The sequence below is a fragment of the Limanda limanda genome, chromosome 1, assembly GCF_963576545.1.
Source record: "Limanda limanda chromosome 1, fLimLim1.1, whole genome shotgun sequence".
Lineage (NCBI taxonomy): Eukaryota > Metazoa > Chordata > Actinopteri > Pleuronectiformes > Pleuronectidae > Limanda > Limanda limanda.
In genome coordinates, this window is record NC_083636.1 from 4,136,235 (window position 1) to 4,155,841 (window position 19,607).

At 42.2% G+C, this 19,607-nt stretch overlaps 1 protein-coding gene across 1 annotated transcript; it reads left to right on the plus strand.

The window, feature by feature from the left end:
- The first annotated feature begins 5,034 nt into the window (after positions 1 to 5,034).
- On the plus strand, positions 5,035 to 12,935 carry akna (AT-hook transcription factor). Its single transcript, XM_061074060.1, has 22 exons — positions 5,035 to 5,043; positions 5,166 to 5,374; positions 5,483 to 5,554; positions 5,638 to 5,905; positions 6,327 to 6,401; positions 6,808 to 6,964; positions 7,159 to 7,223; positions 7,343 to 7,402; positions 7,483 to 7,601; positions 7,684 to 7,852; positions 8,111 to 8,292; positions 8,415 to 8,558; positions 8,727 to 8,973; positions 9,980 to 10,089; positions 10,189 to 10,439; positions 10,681 to 10,816; positions 11,041 to 11,190; positions 11,314 to 11,456; positions 11,563 to 11,682; positions 12,040 to 12,138; positions 12,381 to 12,510; positions 12,683 to 12,935. Exons 1-22 carry the CDS (start codon positions 5,035 to 5,037, stop codon positions 12,933 to 12,935), a joined length of 3,168 nt encoding a protein of 1,055 aa, XP_060930043.1.
- Positions 12,936 to 19,607: the final 6,672 nt, after the last annotated feature.

Below are 19,607 nucleotides of genomic sequence, written 5' to 3' on the forward strand. Positions count from 1 at the left end.
TGTAGATGCTGTGAGATTGGATGTAATTTGCTTTATTTTGAATATATCTACCACTCTGAGTTATTGCAATGTTTCCTCATGAGACTAATGTTTGCTGGAGATTAAGTTCTGCAGCTCAATGACCTTCAGATATTATGAACTATGTTGTTCTCTTGTGTGACTGTTCTAGAGATAATTAATCTATTAGTATTGAAAAGCCTTAAAGTCAGGGTGACTCTGGTACATAGAAGAGGAAGAGTCTCTGCTCTTGTTACATTCTCTACCCAAGCACTTATTATAAAAAGTATTAAAGTGTGGAAGAGACTTTTTATGACCAGAGGGTGAAGTTTTAAATAATAAACACAAATAAAAACAGATACATTCTGATTGAAGCCATTATTAAACAGAAACACCTTTAAATATGTGAACCTTTGCATATTTTAATCAACATTTGTTCTTATAATCCAAACTACTAATTTAACATAAATATTTTCATACTTATACTGGAATGATATGTAAAGTTGTGAAGTGACGCCACCTAGTGTCCACTCCTTTAAACTACACCCTCAGCGTTGTAAGTCCCGCCTCTGAGCCTCACTCTTGACCAATCATTACTCAGTCCTTGATTTTAAGAGGTTTAGTTTATCCCTGATTTATGACTGTCAGGTAACACCACCTGCAACAAACCCCTCAAATCAAACAGTTGCATTTGAAGTCAGGTTATAAAATGTGTATTTAAAGGGATGAGAACACGTGGTTGGGACAGACACGAACCATACTGGGGTTTCATCGGAGAAAATGCCTTCGAGACATAACTCAGGGCTGAAAATCCCCTCATGTCAAGAGTTACTATTAAATCAGTGCCACTCGCCTCCGAACTTCTAATTAACCTCGTTAACAACAGAAACTTCAGCTTTTAAATGATAAATTAGCTCATCCGACAATTAGAGAACGAAATAGAAAACACCACTTCACTTCATGTGGTTTCCTCTGCGTGTGTTTCGAGCCGGAAAGTAAAGCGCTGCTAACGATAAGGAACTTTTTTTATTATTAATAATTGAAAGTGGCACTAACGGTTAATTAGTGTGTACGCTGCTGGATTGTTGTTGTTGTTGTTGTTTTGTGAACGTGTGGACTCGTGGGAAAGCTTCTCAGTGAAGTGTGGGTGTGTTGTGGTGTGTGTGGTTTCCATGGCGACACAGAGCCGCGTCCATTCACTTCTTTAGTTTTGTGGTTTTCAAGGCAACAGGCTCCTGCTGCTGCGACGTGTCTGAAATCTGCACTTTCTCCTGAAAGCCTCGATGCATCCGAACATCTGCAACCTGAGGTAAGTTTCCTGTTTATTCTTGTTGATTTAAAGTTTTTGTGTTGCTTTGATTTAAATGGTGTTTTGCAGCTTTTTCATTATTAGTCATTTGTGAGTCCTCTACAACAATATACTCTCACTTTTGTATTGTTTTCTGGATCATGTGTGCAGAGCTATTTCATAAACAGTCTGTGATTCAGACTGAAGTTAGAAAACTTTGTGTTTTGGTTACCTACACTTTACAGTCAGATGTTTCTCATGAAGTGAAAGTGAATTGGCCAACGTGTGTTATCTCTCTGTGGTCCTCGGCCCACCAGCCCGACTGGTTGGACTTGGTTTTAAAGTTGCGTGCATGTTGTTGAGCAAGTCTTTCTCTGTTTTCCTTCAGCTCTCTCAGTGTCTCAGAGGGTGGGACATGCTACTTGTGTGTTTTTTAAAAATAGGTTAATGTTCCTGTAGTTTCTCCTATAATCTGAAATCTGTTTTGCATCCCAGGACCTGCACAGTTTAATTTGAATTTCATCAAAAACAAACAAAAAAACACATCACCTGGCAACAAAGCAAATACATGTACAAACCTGTTGCTCTGGTGAAGAGTGATGGCTCTCAGTAAGTACATGTTTTCATTCAGTTTGTGCAGAAAAGTAATACCGGCTGCACACAGTTGTAGATTCCTCACTAACGTGTGTGTGAGGTTCATGTATATGACTATTCTGCCTAAGAGTGAATGATAAGTTGAGTCTTTTGTTATTCATGCAAACTGGAACAATGGGTCAGAAACCTTTTGTTTTATATGACATGTCAAGCCAGTACTGGTCAGCTAGTGTTATCTATAGGTCACATAATTAATCACATGAACTGAATTCTTCCCTATAGAGGTTTTGCTGCCTGGTTACCGATTACAGATCAGGAATAGAGTCTCCTTCAAGACCTCACTGAAAGAAAAACTGAGTGATTCAGCTCTGACACGATTGCCTTAGTGTTGTTTTGGTGTTTTTTTAAATTCCTCGTCAGCCTCCTCTGCTCCTTGTTTCCTGTGTCCTCAGCTCCTCTTGTCTGCTCCTCCTAACGGGATTATCTGTCCCGTCCTGGTCCCTGAGTCGTGTTCACAGCTCGCAGTCGCTCTCTCTGCATCAGAGGCGCCTGCAGCTCCATGTCTGACTCCTTCTCTGACAGCTTTGGTGAACCTGAGAATGACTTTAGGAGCCTGGCAGAGAATCTCCCACTTTCCTTGTCTCTCCTGCTGTCTCTCTCCTCTCTTGTCTCCTCCTGTATCTCCCCCTGTCCGTCCTGGACGAGCCTGAGCTCACCTGACAGTCAGCTGGTTAGATCCCTGCTGTGTGTGTGTCTGTGTGTGTGTGTGTGAGCAGGAGCATGGCTACTGCTTCATGTCCGGGATATATAATGATCATTGTCTGTTTACAATCGCCCGAGCCCCCTCTAAGGGCTTTAGAGCAGCTTAATAACTCCCATCTGGCAGCCCAGATAAACCCTTAGTCCCCCCAGTAATGAACAGGGAGCGTGAGCCGAGCAACAGGTGAGTTGCTTTCTTCACTTTATTCTTATCAGCAGTTGTTTTGAATTCAGCAGTTGATTTTCACTGAGTTTGTTGTCATGTGCAGCTCGTCTCTAAATCTAGTTACTGTCTAGATACATTCTGTGAAAGTGTGTGAGACACAAACAGGGTAGAACCACCTTTTACTAACATTATAAGAGTTGACAGGGCTGTTACCTGTGGTTACGAGCACCGATCAATACAGGACGTATCTATAACCTGAAGATAAGTTCAAAAATGCATAAAATAATCAAGTAAATCTTGTGTATTTGCACTTTTGTAGAAGAAATAATGAAATTGCAGTACTCTTCGTAAAACGTATGGAAAACAACCCATTTTATAGTTTTGGACAATAAATAACCTGCGCACTCAGGTATTCTAGTAAATGTTTAAACTGAACAGCAGCCCATATGTCCCTGTTGGCCTTCTACTCCTCTTCCCTTGTGTGATACAGAAGGAAAAGACAAACTATATGAATATTGATCTTTCAGTCTTTCTACTCTGAAGGCGGCTGTTTCCCTGTTTTCCTGCTCCTCTACTCCACACGCATTGTGGGTCGTGTTGTTGACCACTCACTCACATTTGTGTATGAATAGGATGTAGAGGGAGCAAGACCCGATTGTGTTGGTCGCACACACCGAGCCCAAAATCAAAGCAAGTGTCTGTGGATGCACACGAGTGCTTCTGAATATGTGAGCAAAACAAAACACAACCCCTGATGAAGAGTGAGTGTGTGTGTGAGAGGTTTGTGTGTTGAGAGAGACACACACTGAGAAGCTCCAGACTAATAATCTGCTTGTGCTAATCTGGGATGTTGATGAAAGAAGACGAGACACATGGCGACTACTTGATATAATGAGACTCTCAGTGCTTTCTGTTATTATTATTATTATGAATCCCTTTCATTAAGTTGATGAGATGTTTCTCTGTTGATGTTTAGGTCTTTGACTTGTTGCTGATGTTGTTTTTTTACTTCCTGGTTTTGCAATGTTTCCTTAAATATCATCAAATCCTTATGACACAGAAATGTAATTGAGGCTTGGTCTTTTACAGTTTTGCCATAAATTGTATCATTAAAAAACGATAAACAAGAATAAAACACAAATACCAGCAAACATATAGAACTTGAATTAAATAAACCTTTTTATGTTGAATGTAAACACAACTGCACATCTTTTCTGCCTTGTTTATGCTATAACATTGGTTTGTTCATATCCAAACTAAGTGCCTGTATGTCTGTGAAAAGCTCAAACTGGCCGTTGATATCGGGCAACCAATAAATTAGTTTGAGTCCTCATTCAGATCTGTGGTATTGACCCTACGTCTGTCCCACTGGAGAATGGGACATGTTTTATTGCCGACTCTGAAAGAGAAGCCAGAGTCGGTGTTGTGGCGTTGCCATGGCGAGCGTCTCAGCTCCAGAGGGAACTTGATGGGACATTGTGAATCTAACGCTCTAATCTGACTTCAGTCACATGACAACAGGCCCGTCCACAGTGAAGACCTGAGTACATAATGTACCTAAACTTATACTGACACCAAGTTCATGTCGCCTTGGAAACGAGTTCATCAGTGTTGCACCTCAGACAAAATATATTACACATCCCATCAGAAACACGTGGAGGTCCAAGAGCAGGATGAATAGATGAACTCACACAAATCTATAGGAAACATAAAAATGAATATTATCATACAGTATCTGAGGTATTAATTTATTTTACAACTGAAACCAGTCTTATGATTCACCATCAATCAACGTGTGGTTTACTATTAGTATTAATATTATTTTTATCCATTGTGGCAGAATTTTTTTTTCCTTATTTCCTGTGGAGACCTCCTTCTAACAGTCAATCGGCTTTTCAAACTAAATAACTGACTTAACTTCTGTTTGTTTCAGAAACTGCGTCAAACAGAACCAAAGCGACCTCCTCTTCCTCAACATCACAGATGAGCACTGACCTCAGTACTGACGCCAGCTCACTGACTTGAGCTGCAGGATGTAAACCTCTGGAGTCATGACTCTGAGAGAGTGGACCTCGATTCAGAGTCAGGTCAACAAGAAATGTGGAGGCTTCTCTTGCCTGGCTGAGACATGTACTCGAAGAAGTCTCATCTTATAAATCATCAAAACATTCTTCTTCATTCATGAGAGCTGGATTCCAACACCTCCATCCTGTTCTTCATCTTTATCACCATGTCAACCGTGAGACCAGCGATACAAACACTAATCAATCAGTCGATTTAGTTATATTTCGAGTTTTATTTGGTAGATCTAGCCATGGTGAGCTAGCCAGAAAAGAAGCTAGCTGGCCAACAGCTAGTTAGTATTGTACATATTTCTCCTCCTCACTAGTAATGGATTACCACTTCACTGCTGAGGAAATGGCTGCTGTTTCAGGGATTGAAGATGAAACTTTCCCTGAGACAAGCTTCACAGAAACTCCTCCAGAGTCGCACAGCAGCCGCATCAGTGTCTGGTCCAGTCCTCGTCCTCAGAAGTCTGAGGAGCAGGAGGTGAAGAGGCCTCACTCAGCGTCGGTCTTTCCTGAACAAGTGACTCGGGTCTATGACGGACCTTTGAACGGATCAGTAAAGTCAGATACGTGTCCTGAAGCTTCACATCCTGTGATTTGGACCCTCAGCGGAGTAGAGTTTCTAAAATCCAGACCCAGTCCAGACAGAGAGCTGAGGACACCTGAGGTCAATGAGTCCAGGTGAAGAGCATTTCCCTTCCTTCAACCTTATTCAAAGTTTTTTCCATAAAAAGCACTAACCGTCAGTTTGGTTTTATCTACAGAAACGTGCCTCTGACTTACCCCACTCCAGACTTCTCGAAGGTAAAGCCGAGGGTCCGTCTCCCAACAGGTGATTACCGGCCCCCTGTGAGCTCCTCCATGAGGGAATCCCTCTCCTCCCACATCATGTACATGTCGACTGCTGACATTGTGAGGGAAGTTCTACTGAACACCTCCGACGGATCCTCTGACCCATCTGCCCCCAGCTCCACTGTGCCTCAGGACTTCAGAACCCGTCAGGAGGCCATCACACTGGTCGAGCAGCTACAGGTACTGACCAGGCCTTCTTCTTCTTAACATGGTCCCACAGGCCCACAGCTTTTCAGATATGTTATATATGTACTCACAGAGGAACATTTATTGACATCGAACATTAAGTCTCCCACTTATCCTCCCTCCCATTGGTCAGGGACTAGGTCAAGATGTACGGCAGCCATGACAACACAGTAACAAATCCTGCATATCATAATGCGTGTTTCATAAATACCAAAGATACTGACAAACAAGTTCCCTAAAAGAAATGTACTAAATGTCCACAAACGTTTGTTTCTGCAACACCTCATCAGAATCATGGATTAGACCAAACAGAACCTTAAACTATGATCGATCCTCTCTGTATGTCTCTTTAACCAACTCTGTTCTCTTCCACTCTTCTTCTCCTCTTATTTCCGCCCTTTCCCTCTTGCTGCAGGACGACCACAACAGACTGCTGACTAAGCACGCTGAGGCGAACAACACCATCGATCGTCTTCGTCTGAGGGCAAAGGTAGTTGATGTACAGACCAGGCCATTTGGGATATGAAGAAAGCAGCATATCGGTGAAATAACTGGTTTATCTTTCTCTTCTCTGCTACATACGTACATTGCAGTGAATCAATGTAGGAATCAGAAAAATCGTTCTCTCAAGCAGTATAACTTGGTCTCTTCTAAGATATTTAGAGGAAAGTCCGGTTACAAATTTCTACGTGCATGTTAGTCATCGGTATGAATACTTAACCTTTCTATGACAAGAAATGAGACCTAGCACTGATCCTTAAATTAAAGTATTGACATGTGACAGTAGTTTGTGTGTCAAATTTTGAATTCAGCTTTAAGCAGGTGCGCTAATAATTATAGTTGATGTAGGTTAATGATATGTTTAGATGTTATCTAATGTTTCTCGTTTCCACCAGGTGGACCTGTACTCTGATCCTCCACAGCCCGGCCACTCCGTGCAGTCGGGAATGATCCACGACTCCTCAAAGGTCATGACCTTGGACTTTCCTCGGGCTCAGAGAGCAGAGATCAACTCAGGTTCTCTTCATCCAGATGGACATCGCACTGCTCCAGGTATGTTCTCTGTCTTCAGCCTCCACCTCTCTGCTGACACACTTCTCCTCTGATTCATTGCTCTACCATTTAATTCTGTCACTGGAAATGATCATCAACCTGCAAACAACCTGGCTTCCATCCATCATTCAGCTGCTTGTGTCGTTCAGTGCAACGTGCATCATATAACTCTTCTTTACCTGTCAAATGAACAGGCCCCTTCGTGGGAGAGCAGCTGGCCGAGATTCTCCACATCCAGTCTGACAAGTTCCTCCAACAGGTGCTCAAGCCATTAACGCTGTCAAGAAATATAAGAAATAACAATTTACGGATCTTTCTGGATGATGTGATGATTAAGGAAATTAATCGGAGATAAAAGTTTCTGTGTTTTTAATCCAGCTGCAGATTTATGAAGATCTCCTGAAGAGAAAACAGCTCAAACCTTCTGAACAGATCGAGGTAAGACATAGAATCAGTTTCAATCTGTCATCCTTTAGACTGATCGATATCCAAACTAATGAACAGATTCTGTCCTTCAGGGCCTCTCACAGCTCAATGAGGGACTCGACTCTTTAGAAAGGGGGTTCCTGTTTGCGAGGGAGGAGCACAAACTCCTGCAGCAGAGAGGAGAAGACGTCGGCCACTTTGACCAAGAACGGTTAGATTTATGTCCAAGATATAAATACATATATTATGTTATTTGTTACATGTGTTTACATGTTTGTGCTGGTGTGTGTCAGAGAGCTGGGGGGGCTGATCTTCCAGTGTGGAATGCGTATGGATGATCTGAAGGAGCAGGTAGAACAGATGAGACAGGACCAGCCCACCTGTGAGGCTCCTCCCTCTCCACCTCCTCACCCCACCCCTCCATCTGTTCCCTCTGAAGATGGGAGATGGAGTCTCCCACAGGTACCCCCCCCCCCCCTTTATTCCATTGTATGCAGTGGTGAATCTTGCTTTTTGAATCTGCTCTTTTCTAGTGTCTTGTGGATCCATAAAAGAAAATATTAACAACAAACTATGTTGCTTCATTCTTAACCCACTCTTCTGCATGGCTGAGTCACAGGACTCTGATTCCTAGTCGCTTGTCTTGAGAAAGACAAATAGAAGCTGTCAACCTGCTGTGATGTCACATCATTTCACCTCTGATGCTTCAATTCCTTCCAGAGCCCACTTGTGCCCCTGCTGGTGGATCCAGGAAGAGCATCCGAGCTGGAGGTGAGCCGAGCCAGTGCAGAGAGTGACGATGAGGAGACGGACGACGAAGAAACTCTGAGAAGTCAGTATCTCAAACCTCTGACTGGAAAACACAGACGTGCTCAACGAGACTTTGCTGCACGAACTGATCAGTGAGTGATGTTTTTATGTTTTAAATTATCTTCATTACCATCAAACCATCAGTATCTTTTATATGGAGGGATTGTTATTAATGTTTGGAGATATTCATACTTTTTTTCCTTTTCCTGTTCAGCTATGGAAGCTTCAAGGACCTTCCAAGAACATTTGAATATAACCTCAGGGAAGCAGCTCTCTTCTCTGGGGCTTCAGGAAGCCATGAGAGGCCTGGAGTCGATAAGACAGAGAGACAAAGGATTGGAAACATGGAGGAACAGAGGTTAGTCATCAGAGAAGCAGAGACACAGTTCATAAGTGGCACATTCGATCTTGTACAGGACAGCGTGAGGGCGTCATTTTAGAATATGGGACAAGATGTTAACTGTTAAAACACAAATGCATACATTCACATTACTGAATCAGATTTTCTGTGTATCTGTGTGGTCAGGAAATCAGAACCACACTCAGGGGAATCTCCTGTTGGCATCAGAAAGCAGAGGAGCAGCAGGTCCAGTCCATCTTCACATGCAGCCACGAGTCCGCCCACCTCGCTCCCGGTTCATCTGCCCGGTCACCACAGGAGGGCGGAGAGAGAGAGGGTTCACAGTAGCAGCTGGAGCAGCCTTGGAGAGACTCCTGTATCGGAGAGGAGGAACTCCAAACTCCAACCTGGGAGCAGCAGAACACCTAACCAGGTCAGTTTACATCAAACATTTCCAGGTCAGGCAAGATATTACCTTAATGCTGTAATATATGTGTAGCGCCTTTAACCCCAATGGAAATAAGCAACTCACATTCCTCTAGGTTCAGAAAGCTGGACTCTGGCTGGAAATTGAACAGTGATCATTTATTGCCTCACAAACAATTATTATTTAACAGTGCATGGAATTAGGAACAAAACAACAATAGAGCTCTTTCAATAAAATAATAAAAATAAAATAATAAAATAAAGTTCAGAGAAAAGTGTCCTTTCTTCTATATCAGAAGATGGGGTTTCAATCCTGTGTTCGTTCTACTACCCGGGAAGGTTTTCTGGTGAACGTTCTTATCTGTATCAAGTGTATCTGTGTCTTTGGTCTTCGGAGTGGATCCCGATCTCCGTCCGCTGTCAATCGCCTGGCTCGCCACTGAACCACCAATGGTTCAGAACTCTGATCAATCTATCAAAAAAAACAATCGGAGTCCAACAGAGGCTTAGGCCTACACGGCTGAAGCAGCTCGGCTCTCTCTCTCTCTCAACGCACAAAGCTCTCTCCCAGGTTCGTCAGCTCACTCACGAGCAACACTCTCGGTCAATGTCTCGAGTGAGTCTCCGGTAGAGGACACGCTGTGTGGTCGTGACCATGGTTGCAGGGCGCGGTAAACTCTCTCTAAATGACAAACATGGGTCTGGTATACACATGCAGTCTACACTTCAGATTGTTTCATAAAGCTCAGATTTCACAACATAATATCTGTTACAAATGTATTCTGTGGTTGATTCAAATGTTACAGAATCACGTATAAAATACATGTATGTTTTGTTTTATTTTATTCTGTTGTTTAAATATTCAAACATGTCATTAAAGCTTAAAACAACAATCAGCAAAACCACAAACCTTTAAAACCACACGCTTGATATATGCTCTTGATTGCATATAAAAAAAATTCTGAAAAGTGTCTTTATAGATAAATGTGGTTTAATCTTCTTTCTGTGTTCAGCCGGATGGTGTCATCTCTCCAGAGACGGACAGCGGGTTTATTGGTTCAGAAACCTGTCGTCTGACTCCCCCAGCTGGCCCCAGTCCTCTCCACCAGGGGGCGTCACAGATGTGAGTAGGTCTCCACATACCCACAAATCTACTGCCCCATACATTAATCTCATAATTTTCTGTCTTTTGATGTTTGAATATTCCTTCTTGTTGTCATAGCGATTTAGTCCATCAGGACGGGAGCACAAGGAAACCTCAGACAGTCTCAGCATCGTCTCCTCCCTCCTCACCGATTCACCGACTCACAGGTTCAGAGTCCAGAGAGGCCTCCTGGGCCCTCAGCCCCGAACCCACGAGCAGAGGCAGACAGAGGAGGCGCAGCTCCTCCTGCTCCCCACAGCGCTGGGTCGGTCAGACAGAGAGAACCAGGGCCGACAGAGGAGCCCGACTGGAGAGAGACAGCAGCGAGTGTAAGTTCTGTCCATCACACAGACCGGGGTGCTGGTAACTCTATAACAGGCCTGTTGCACTGTTATTACCTACTTTCTATTTAGAGTGTGTGTAATTTCTGCGGTTTGCATCAATTAAATGGGATTGTTGGGCCTTTATGGGGATATGAGCTCATTTAGTGCTATTTTCGTTACTCCCATTTGCGTATTAGTGTGTATTTTTCTCTGTGTAATCAACGTGATGTCCTCTTCGCCTCCGCAGCTCGCACTGTGTCTGAGGACGGACAGAGTGACCAGTTCGCAGAATCCCTCAGCTTCCAACCAAGCTCCTCCCCCACAACACCACGTCACCATGGCAATTCTCCCAGAGCTCTGGGACCCAGAGTCATGGCGGATCGGTAAGTGTGTGTGTGTGTGTTCTTGTAGAGCTGTCTTTGTGAGGACCAGTGTACAACCTACGGAGTGAGGACATTTTGGGTATGTGAGGACATTTTGGCCGGTCCCCACTTTGTCGCCCCCCTTTGATGGACTGTTTGGGTGTTAAGACTTGGTTTCAGGGTAAGGGTTAGAATTAGGTTTAGGTTAGGAGTTTTGTAAATATTTTTGTGTGTGTGTTTTTTAGCAATGCACTTCGGACTCTGGAGGCCCAGGTCATCAGACTGGAGGAGATCATGCTTGGCCTGTGGAATAAAACAACTCTGAGTCCTGTGAGAGCAGCTCCATCAGCTCAAGAAAACCACACTCACCTCTACACATCCACACCTCGCAGCAGGTGGGTTTTTATCTTCCATGTGCAGCCACAGTCTCTCGTTGTACAGAGACACCGGCCAGGCCACCGCAGGCGCGTCTCTTAAACTTAACCTTAACCTTAATTTGATTCCTGCTCTTTGCTCAGGCCTGAGGAGAGATGTCAGAGAAACGTCAGGAAGGGAAGAAGAGAAAGAAAAAAGGCTGAAGAGGTGGAGGAGTGTAAACTGAGACCAACGGCCATAGAGAGATCACCCTGTGTGGACAGACGACCACCACAACGGGACATCTGCAAGTTTACACTCCAGCATAACTTGAAATGCTAACAGCACGTGTACTGTGTGTCCATCAGTGAAGCAACACAACTAATAAATGGGGTATTTTTTTTTTATTTCAGCTGCAGGTTCAGATCCGGAGCCTCAGCCGCGGATATCCAGACGCACTCAAACATCCTCTGCAGCACCAGGCAGCTGCTGCTCACACACAAATAGTGTCCAGAGCAATGGAACACCCCCGAGTAAGACATTTACATTCATTCACTTCTTCCACAAAACACAAACAAGTTTGTATATTTTTTAATTCGTGTGTGTGTGTGTTTGCAGGACAGCTTCCAGCCGAGTCTATTCAAGCGTCAAACACAGCAGATGAACCTGACCTCAGAAATCAACCACCTCCTGTTCTTTGCGACAAATGTTCGTCACGTCTCAGAGGACGATCTGCTCGTAAGAAACCTCGTCTGTGTGTTAACCTTTTATGTTACGTTCTTACAAAGGGATGAAAAAAAAACGGTTTTATTTTGTTATTTATTTTAAACCAGTGTAAAGTCCTCATTTATCCGTTTCTTCCCCCTGTCGTCTTCTCCTTGTCCCGTCAGGTCCAGCTGGTGGCAGCAGCGAGTCGACCCCCACCCCCACCTGCTCTCATCACTGTCCTCTCTGTGGATGTCTTCAGCCGAACAGAGACACTAAGACAGGTTTGTCTGATTACATTCAGTTCAGACACATTATGACACAATGAGTTCTAATGTTGAGACTTTGTTGGACTCTTGTGATGTCATAAATCTGTGACTTGGCAAAATGTGAATTTGTTGGTCAGCATCAGCACCAAAATTTATTCGAGCTCAGCACATAAATAATTTCAGTTTGTAGTAAAAGAAATGTTTAATTATCTAAAGTGCTAACGGAGCCTCTGACCAGCCTCTGCTGTGACTCACAGACTGTCCCAGAGGCTCCGCCCCACTCACAAGCTTCCAATCAGCCGAGTCCCCGGACAGAACGGCGAGGAGAGGATACCACGTGGCTCCTCCTGCACCGCCGCAATGCATGCTGGTCGGCCCGCCACTTCTGTAAGTTACGCACACTCTCTCTCTGTAAAAGCTGTAAGTGACTGTGGCAGTTTGACATTCATCAGTGTAAATAATCTTTCATTTCCTGTTTGTTGGAAAAGTGACACATTGTTTATGCTGCACTATGCTGATGTCACTAATTTAGTTTTTGTGTCGCCCATCTCTCTTTCAGTGTGTACTCACAGCCCGTCCACGTGTCCCCTAGCAACAATCCCGGCACATCCTCAGGGGTCAGAGGTCACAAGGAGTCCAGGGGGAGGATGAGACGCTCCAGGTCTGTCGATGGGCAGAGCTCCTTGGACGTCTCGCTGGACAGAGCCATCAGAGTGGCTCAACACATGAAGCAGACCTCCAGACACATGGCTTGCTCTCTGGCTTCTGGGCTGCAGTTTCAGGAACGGCTGACTCAGTTCTCCAGACGCTAACCGAACTCACCTCAGAGACCGAGCAACGATAACTCACGAGACTGGGTCCAGCTGCAGAGACACGAGCTGAAGGAAGAACCTCATTGAATTAGAATCCAAAAGAATCTGAAATCTTCCTCTTCTTTGTGGATTCTCTTTGGTTTCAACCTTTAGAACTTGTTGAAGCGTATTTGTTTTTAAATGTTATTTATGGCAACATTTAAATCTCAAACATGAATTTATTTTATCATATTGATTTCAGAACAGGTGCTGGCGTATGTTCTTAATGATTTTCGTAAATGATGCAGAACTGTTGATCGGTCTGAAAATGTATTTGATCATATTGATTTTTGAAGACATGAGTTTGTTCTTTATTCACCTGACATGAAAAATTCAAACTGTCCTTATATGATGGTCATGAGTTAATACTCATTTGCTGGTCATGTGATTTTATATTTAATGATCATGTGACCATTTATGTCTAGTCAGTAGTAACAAATTTGTTTAGTAGTTATGTTGAGCCACACGAGCAGTATGGAGGCGTGTTGTGTTTTTTTCTTTCCACCTCTCCATCGGCATAGTGGTGAGTAGATGATGAGTGAACTTTCATGTTTGGGTGAACTATCCCTTTAATCTTTAAAGTGTAGTGAATATAAATCTATAGTCACAAAACCTCTGATGCTGGATATCCTCTAGAAGTGCTTCTTCTTTGTTGCTGTTAAAATAATTGTTCACGTCTAGACTTAAGATTAAAAATTATACAGTTAATAACTAAATTCTGTGCATCAGTTAAATCTTATGCTTGTAAAGACAAATGTGCTAGAGTCTCCTGAAACTGAACTTCACATTCCAGTACTGCACTGACGGGAATACAAAGAGAGATATACGATTATTTCAACTGATGAAATATTTATATGTGGGTTAAACAAACCACGTTTTTTCAGTAACTTCTGTGTTTGTTAGTGTCTAATCCTTTTTTACTTTTGTACAGTTATTTCTCAAATGATTTTTAAAAAATATTTTTGCAGGGAAGGTTTTTAAATCTCTCTAATGAGCAATAGTAAAAAGAAAAAATAACACAATGTTTGTGTGATTCTGTGTTTTGTTTTTATAAATGCCCTCAAATAAATGTCAGCTTGAAGGCTAAAGTAAGAAATCATCTCATGTCTTGCTGAGACAGAAACTGAGTCTTTGAAGACATTATAGACTCCTATCAGCGTCATAGACTCATCCTGTATGTCACCAAAGGAACCTTGTTCATTTAGGAGAACTGGATTCTAAGACACACCCACAACTCCCAGCTTGAGCCTGTGGAGCAATGTCTAGGTCATCAGTGTCAGAGATTCCAGACTTAGGCCCAAGACCAATAACTGCTTCCTCATAGTCCTCATCCTTGTTGTTCATACAGCATCTTAATGAACATATCAAACGTAGGTCTGAAATTATTACGACCACTATTATTATTATTATTATTGTAACACTCTGGATAAATGTTTTCGAATGCATATCAATCAATCTATTTAGTATATACTGTTCTATTTCGAGTTTTATTTTGAAGATCTAGCCAGCAAAGAAGCTAGCAAGCTAACAGCTAGTTAGTATTGAACATATTTTTCCTCCTCAATAGTAATGGATTACCACTTCACTGATGAGGAATTGGCTGGGTTTTCACTGATTGAAGATGAAACTTTCCCCGAGATGGATTTCACAGAAAGTCCTCCCCAGTCTTTCAGCAGCCCCATAAGCCCCAGGTCCAGTCCTCAGAAGTCCGAAGAGCAGGAGGTGAAGTGGCCTCACTCAGTCTGTCTTTCCTGAACAATTGACTCTGGTCTATGACGGACCATTGAACGGATCAGTAACGTCAGATAGGCGTTCTGAAGCTTCAGATTCTGGGATTCCCAACCTCAGCACCGTAAGAGCGGACTCTCTAAATTCCAGACCCAGTACAGACAGAGAGCTGAGGACACCCAGAGCCACTCAAAGTCACTTATAACCTCTCAAGGAATACTTTTAATCGGCTTCCAAATATGGTTACATTAGGAATACATTGGGCCACTTTCACAGATTTGCTCTGTAATTTTCTCAGTTATTCTGCAGTAAAAATACACTTTTACCTCAGCATAGTCAGAGGCACCATGAACAGGAATCCACTCGAAGTCATTTATAAATTGTAATTATATTTTTAATCAGCTTCCAAATATGGTTATATTATTTATACTTTTTTTTTCCTCAGTAAAAATACATGAGAATTGACATGAGCAGATACGCCATGAAGATTTAAAAAAAATTCCAATAAAATAAAGTTGTGTTTTTCGTAATTTTGGGCCGTTTCAACCAACTATGCTGTTTTACCGTAAAGCCACAAGTAGACGCGCAAAAACCAGAGGCGGCTGGCTTCCCAGATGACGTCTCCCTTTACTGCAGTTCCCTGCACTGTTGTGAAATTTGCGCAAACGGTGAACCTAACGAATCAGTTTTGAGATGATGAACGTGAACGTGAGTGAGGGTCACGTTGATCTTATCAGAATATCAGGCCAGCAGGAAATACCAGGAGCGGGTGTGCGTGTGTGTGTGTGTGTGTCCTCCTAGACAGCGCACACACAAACAGGCCCCGCCTCCGCCCGCCCCCTGCTTCAGAGAGACACACACAATGAGACCAGTACTGATCACTGGAAACAGTGAAAACACCAAGTCTCTCTGGTCTCAGCTGCTAAGAGATCAGAACAAAAGCTGCAGTTGGTTTGAATTGAGCTTCAGTTATGTTGAGGCTGTAGATCAGGGGTCACCAACACGGTGCCCGCGGGCACCTAGTCGCCCGCAGGGACCCCGCGAGTCGCCCGCAAGGCATGCTCTAAATTAAAACAAAAACAAAAAAAAAAATTTAAATTTTTTTTTTTAAAAAAACGAAAAAATAATTAAATTTTAAATTTAAAAAATAGTCAAACCGCCATCTCACTCTATGCCAGTGATTCTCAAACAGCTAGGGCGCGCGACCGGGAGGGGGACGTGTGTGTGTGTGTGTGTGTCCAGACAGCACATTCTCAAACTGTGTGGGGCGCGCGACCGTTAGGAGGAAATGTGAGGCGCAACTAATATTAGAGCCGAACTAATGTTTTGACGTCTGCATCTCTTTAACGGCGGAGCAGTAAACAAATCGCTCTTTCGCCGTAGCCAGTGGTCGGCAGCCCGCGGCTTCAGCCCCTCTGCAGCGGCTCCCTGTGCAGTGACGTGCACGTCGCGCACACACTCAGGCCCCGGGGCTCCGCCCCGCCCCCACCCACTCACTCAGAGACACACACAGTGGAGAGCATCGTTCGCGTGAAGCAGCCGGTCTATGGGGTGCCGTTTGTCAAGCAGCTCACGCTGAAAATAACGGCAACATTTTGTCACATTTAGCTTCAAACCATGTTTAAAAAACTGGTGTGAATTTTTGAGAGTCACTTTTTTGCACATTGACAACAATGTTTGTCAACTTGGAGATATTTTAAATATTTAAATCCAAATGTTAAATGTAACACTTAAATGTTAAATGTTACATCTAAATGCTAAATCTAAATCTAAATGTTAAATTTAAATCTAAATGTTAAATCTAAATCTAAATGTTAAATCTAAATGTTAAATTTAAATTTAAATCTAAATGTTAAATCTAAATGTTAAATTTAATTCTAATTGTTAAATTTAAATCTAAATGTTAAATCTGAATCTAAATCTAAATGTTAAATCTAAATGTTAAATCTAAATATAAATGTTAAATCTAAATTTAAATCTAAATGTTTAATCTAAATGTTAAATTTAAATCTAAATGTTAAATTTAAATCTAAATGTTAAATTTAAATCTAAATGTTAAATCTAAATCTAAATCTAAATGTTAAATCTAAATGTTTCGGGTGAAACTAAATATTTAGCTAATATGCAAATTCAAATGCCAGTTACAGGAAGTAGTAACAAAATAAAAGCTCGAGGAAGTCTTAGCGAAGTCCTGTGTGTGTCTGTGTCTGCTTCCGCCTCACGTCCCTCTGTCCCCCGCTCACTTTACACTTTAACAATAAACACCAGCGCTGATCACAAGTTATTAGGACACCTACAGGACTGATGTTATGACCTCATACTATCTCATAATAATGAGATACTGACTGCAGGGTCTGTCATGGGAGACTGTGTGTATGTGTGTGTGTGGGCTGTGTGCGTTTGTGTGTGTGTGTGTGTTGGGGGGGTGTATGCTTGTCTCTGTTCCTCTTCACTAAAACTGATAATCACATGTATTTTTTAGTTATTATCCGATGATGACCGATCATGACTTCGGATCGCTCCGTCACTGTAACACTGTCAGTCCTGAGTGTGCGCGTCACGTTCTGCTCGTGTTGTGTGGAGCGGGGGACTACGTGCACACGGTGTTTAAACATGTGTTTCATGAGCTCAAACAAACACAAAGTAAACATCAGTCCTGTACGTGTCCTAATAACTTGTGATCAGTGCTGGTGTTTATTGTTAAAGTGTAAAGCGAGCGCGGGACAGAGGGAAGTGAGGCGGAAGCAGACACAGACACACACAGGACAACCTGACTTTTAATGAGCGTCTGTTCTGATGCTGGAGCAGCGCTGGTTATAATGATTCAGCGGCAGCACATCGCCAGGACAATGAACGGAGCAGAAAACATGGATCGATCCTGTTATGTCTCGACTGTGCATGTATCGATGCACAGTCGCCCACTTCCGCGTGTAGGGCGGCTGTCCCTGCAGCCGCTCAGCCTCGGCTTCCCTGCTCTGTGGCGCCCCGCCCACAACCCGTATCTCATAATAATGACTTATGAGATATTATTATGAGATTATGAGATACCCGGATGTACATTGTCCTAAACTTTCTCGGGATCTCGCAAAAGTCATTTTGCTGTCCTCTCAAAAATTCACACCAGTTTTTTAAACATGGTTTGAAGCTAAATGTGACAAAATGTTGCTGTTATTTTCAGCGTGAGCTGCTTGACAAACGGCACCCCATACCGGTCAGGGACAAACAAGAGACAGTGTTCAAAAACCAAGTTGAAAAGAAAGTACGATGAAACCTGTCTTGCTCTTGGGTTCACAGTCAATGTGGTAGGACATGAGGAGAGACTAGTGTGTATTTTATGTCTGAAAACTCTATGAGACCAAACAAATTAAGAAGACACTAAGAAACATTACACCCTGTTACATGCATGTGTTCTTTTTGGTTGAGCTTTATCATCTTTGTGACAAAGTGATTTTAATTGAATGAATTTTTTCTCTATTTTTTAAAAAGTATAGACTGATGGAGGAATGTAGTGATAAATGTCACCAAGTTGAAAAGAAAGTAAGATGAAGCCTGTCTTGCTCTTGGGTTCACAGTGAATGAAGGAGGACATGAGGAGAGACTTGTATGGATTTTAGGTCTGAAAACTCTGGCAGCTGACAGTATGAGACCCAAAAATTGAAGAAGAGACTTAGAAACATTACACCGCAGTCATATGCATGTGTTATTTTTGGTTGAGCTTTATCATCTTGTAACAAAGTGCTTATAAGTGGTTATTTGGTTATTTTTTATCTACTTTTGAAAAAGAACAGACTGATGGAGGCATGTAGTGATAAATGTCACCAAAAGTACTTCGATTAAGTTGAATTTAAGCAAAGTTTAACAGAAATAAATGTTGCATGTATTAATATATCTGTTTCCTACAATCATTGTTGTGGAAATCATTGTTAATAATTATTCCGAGGAATAATTAACATTAACTTGATCAGACAGTCTCTTCACATATATTATTAATAATATTAAAAGGTGATCTGTGCAACTCTGTTATTCAGGACGTTTGTATCAAACAAGCAGTGGTGTATAAAGTACTTGAAAGCCATACTTGAGTAAAAGTACAGATATCTTACTTGAAAGTGACTCCGGTAAAAGTCACCTGTCAGAAAATGACTTGAGTAAAAGTCTTAGAGTTGCTCATATTAAATGTACTTAAGTATCAAAAGTATCTGGTGTTGAAATGTACTTAAGTATCAGAAAGTAAAAGTACAAGTACCAAAATTAAAAATGCTAAGTGCTTTTTATAGGAGGCCTTGTTCAGTTCAGGATTTATTTCAACTGACTGAAAAATTATAACAACACTATATATATATTGTATAATTTTACAAATTTTGAACCCGAGATGCCGAGGTTAAAGAAGTATTGGACAAGTGCATCTGAACTTCTAGAGAAAACAAAGAATCAACACAACAGAATAAACAAGTGCCTCTTGATTCTACCTAAGAACTCTAGACCTGCCACTAATAGACCAAATGAACCATTTGTGTCTATTAGCTGTATTGTGTAACTGCCTGGATGTTTACCTGCCTGTAATCCTGCCCGCCAGCTTGTCCACACATCTACATGTAAGCCTGTTTATTTATCATTAGACTCTCTTCATTGGATGGGCCTGTGTTTGTGTTTGCATTTGTTTGAAGCAGGGTGATAATACACCTGTAGGGTATCTTGCCTGTAGGGACGACAAAGTGAAGACACAACCCTGCTTGAAGTTGTTCCAATATTTTCTTTAAGAAAAGTTAACCACTTGCTGCTTCGAGCTATGTATTTATGTGCAGATGTTGACACGAAGCAGGAAAGGGAAAACGAATGTGAATTGAAAAAGGAATACCTTCAAAAAATTATGTAAAGTCACCTAATAAAAGGCCTCAAAAAGCA

Bases quoted from the DNA above. Each gene is read 5' to 3' on its own strand.
- akna (XM_061074060.1), top strand. The intron at 7,602-7,683 runs GTTAGATTTATG...GGTGTGTGTCAG, and splicing joins GGCCACTTTGACCAAGAACG to AGAGCTGGGGGGGCTGATCT. The intron at 8,293-8,414 runs GTGAGTGATGTT...TTTCCTGTTCAG, and splicing joins TTTGCTGCACGAACTGATCA to CTATGGAAGCTTCAAGGACC.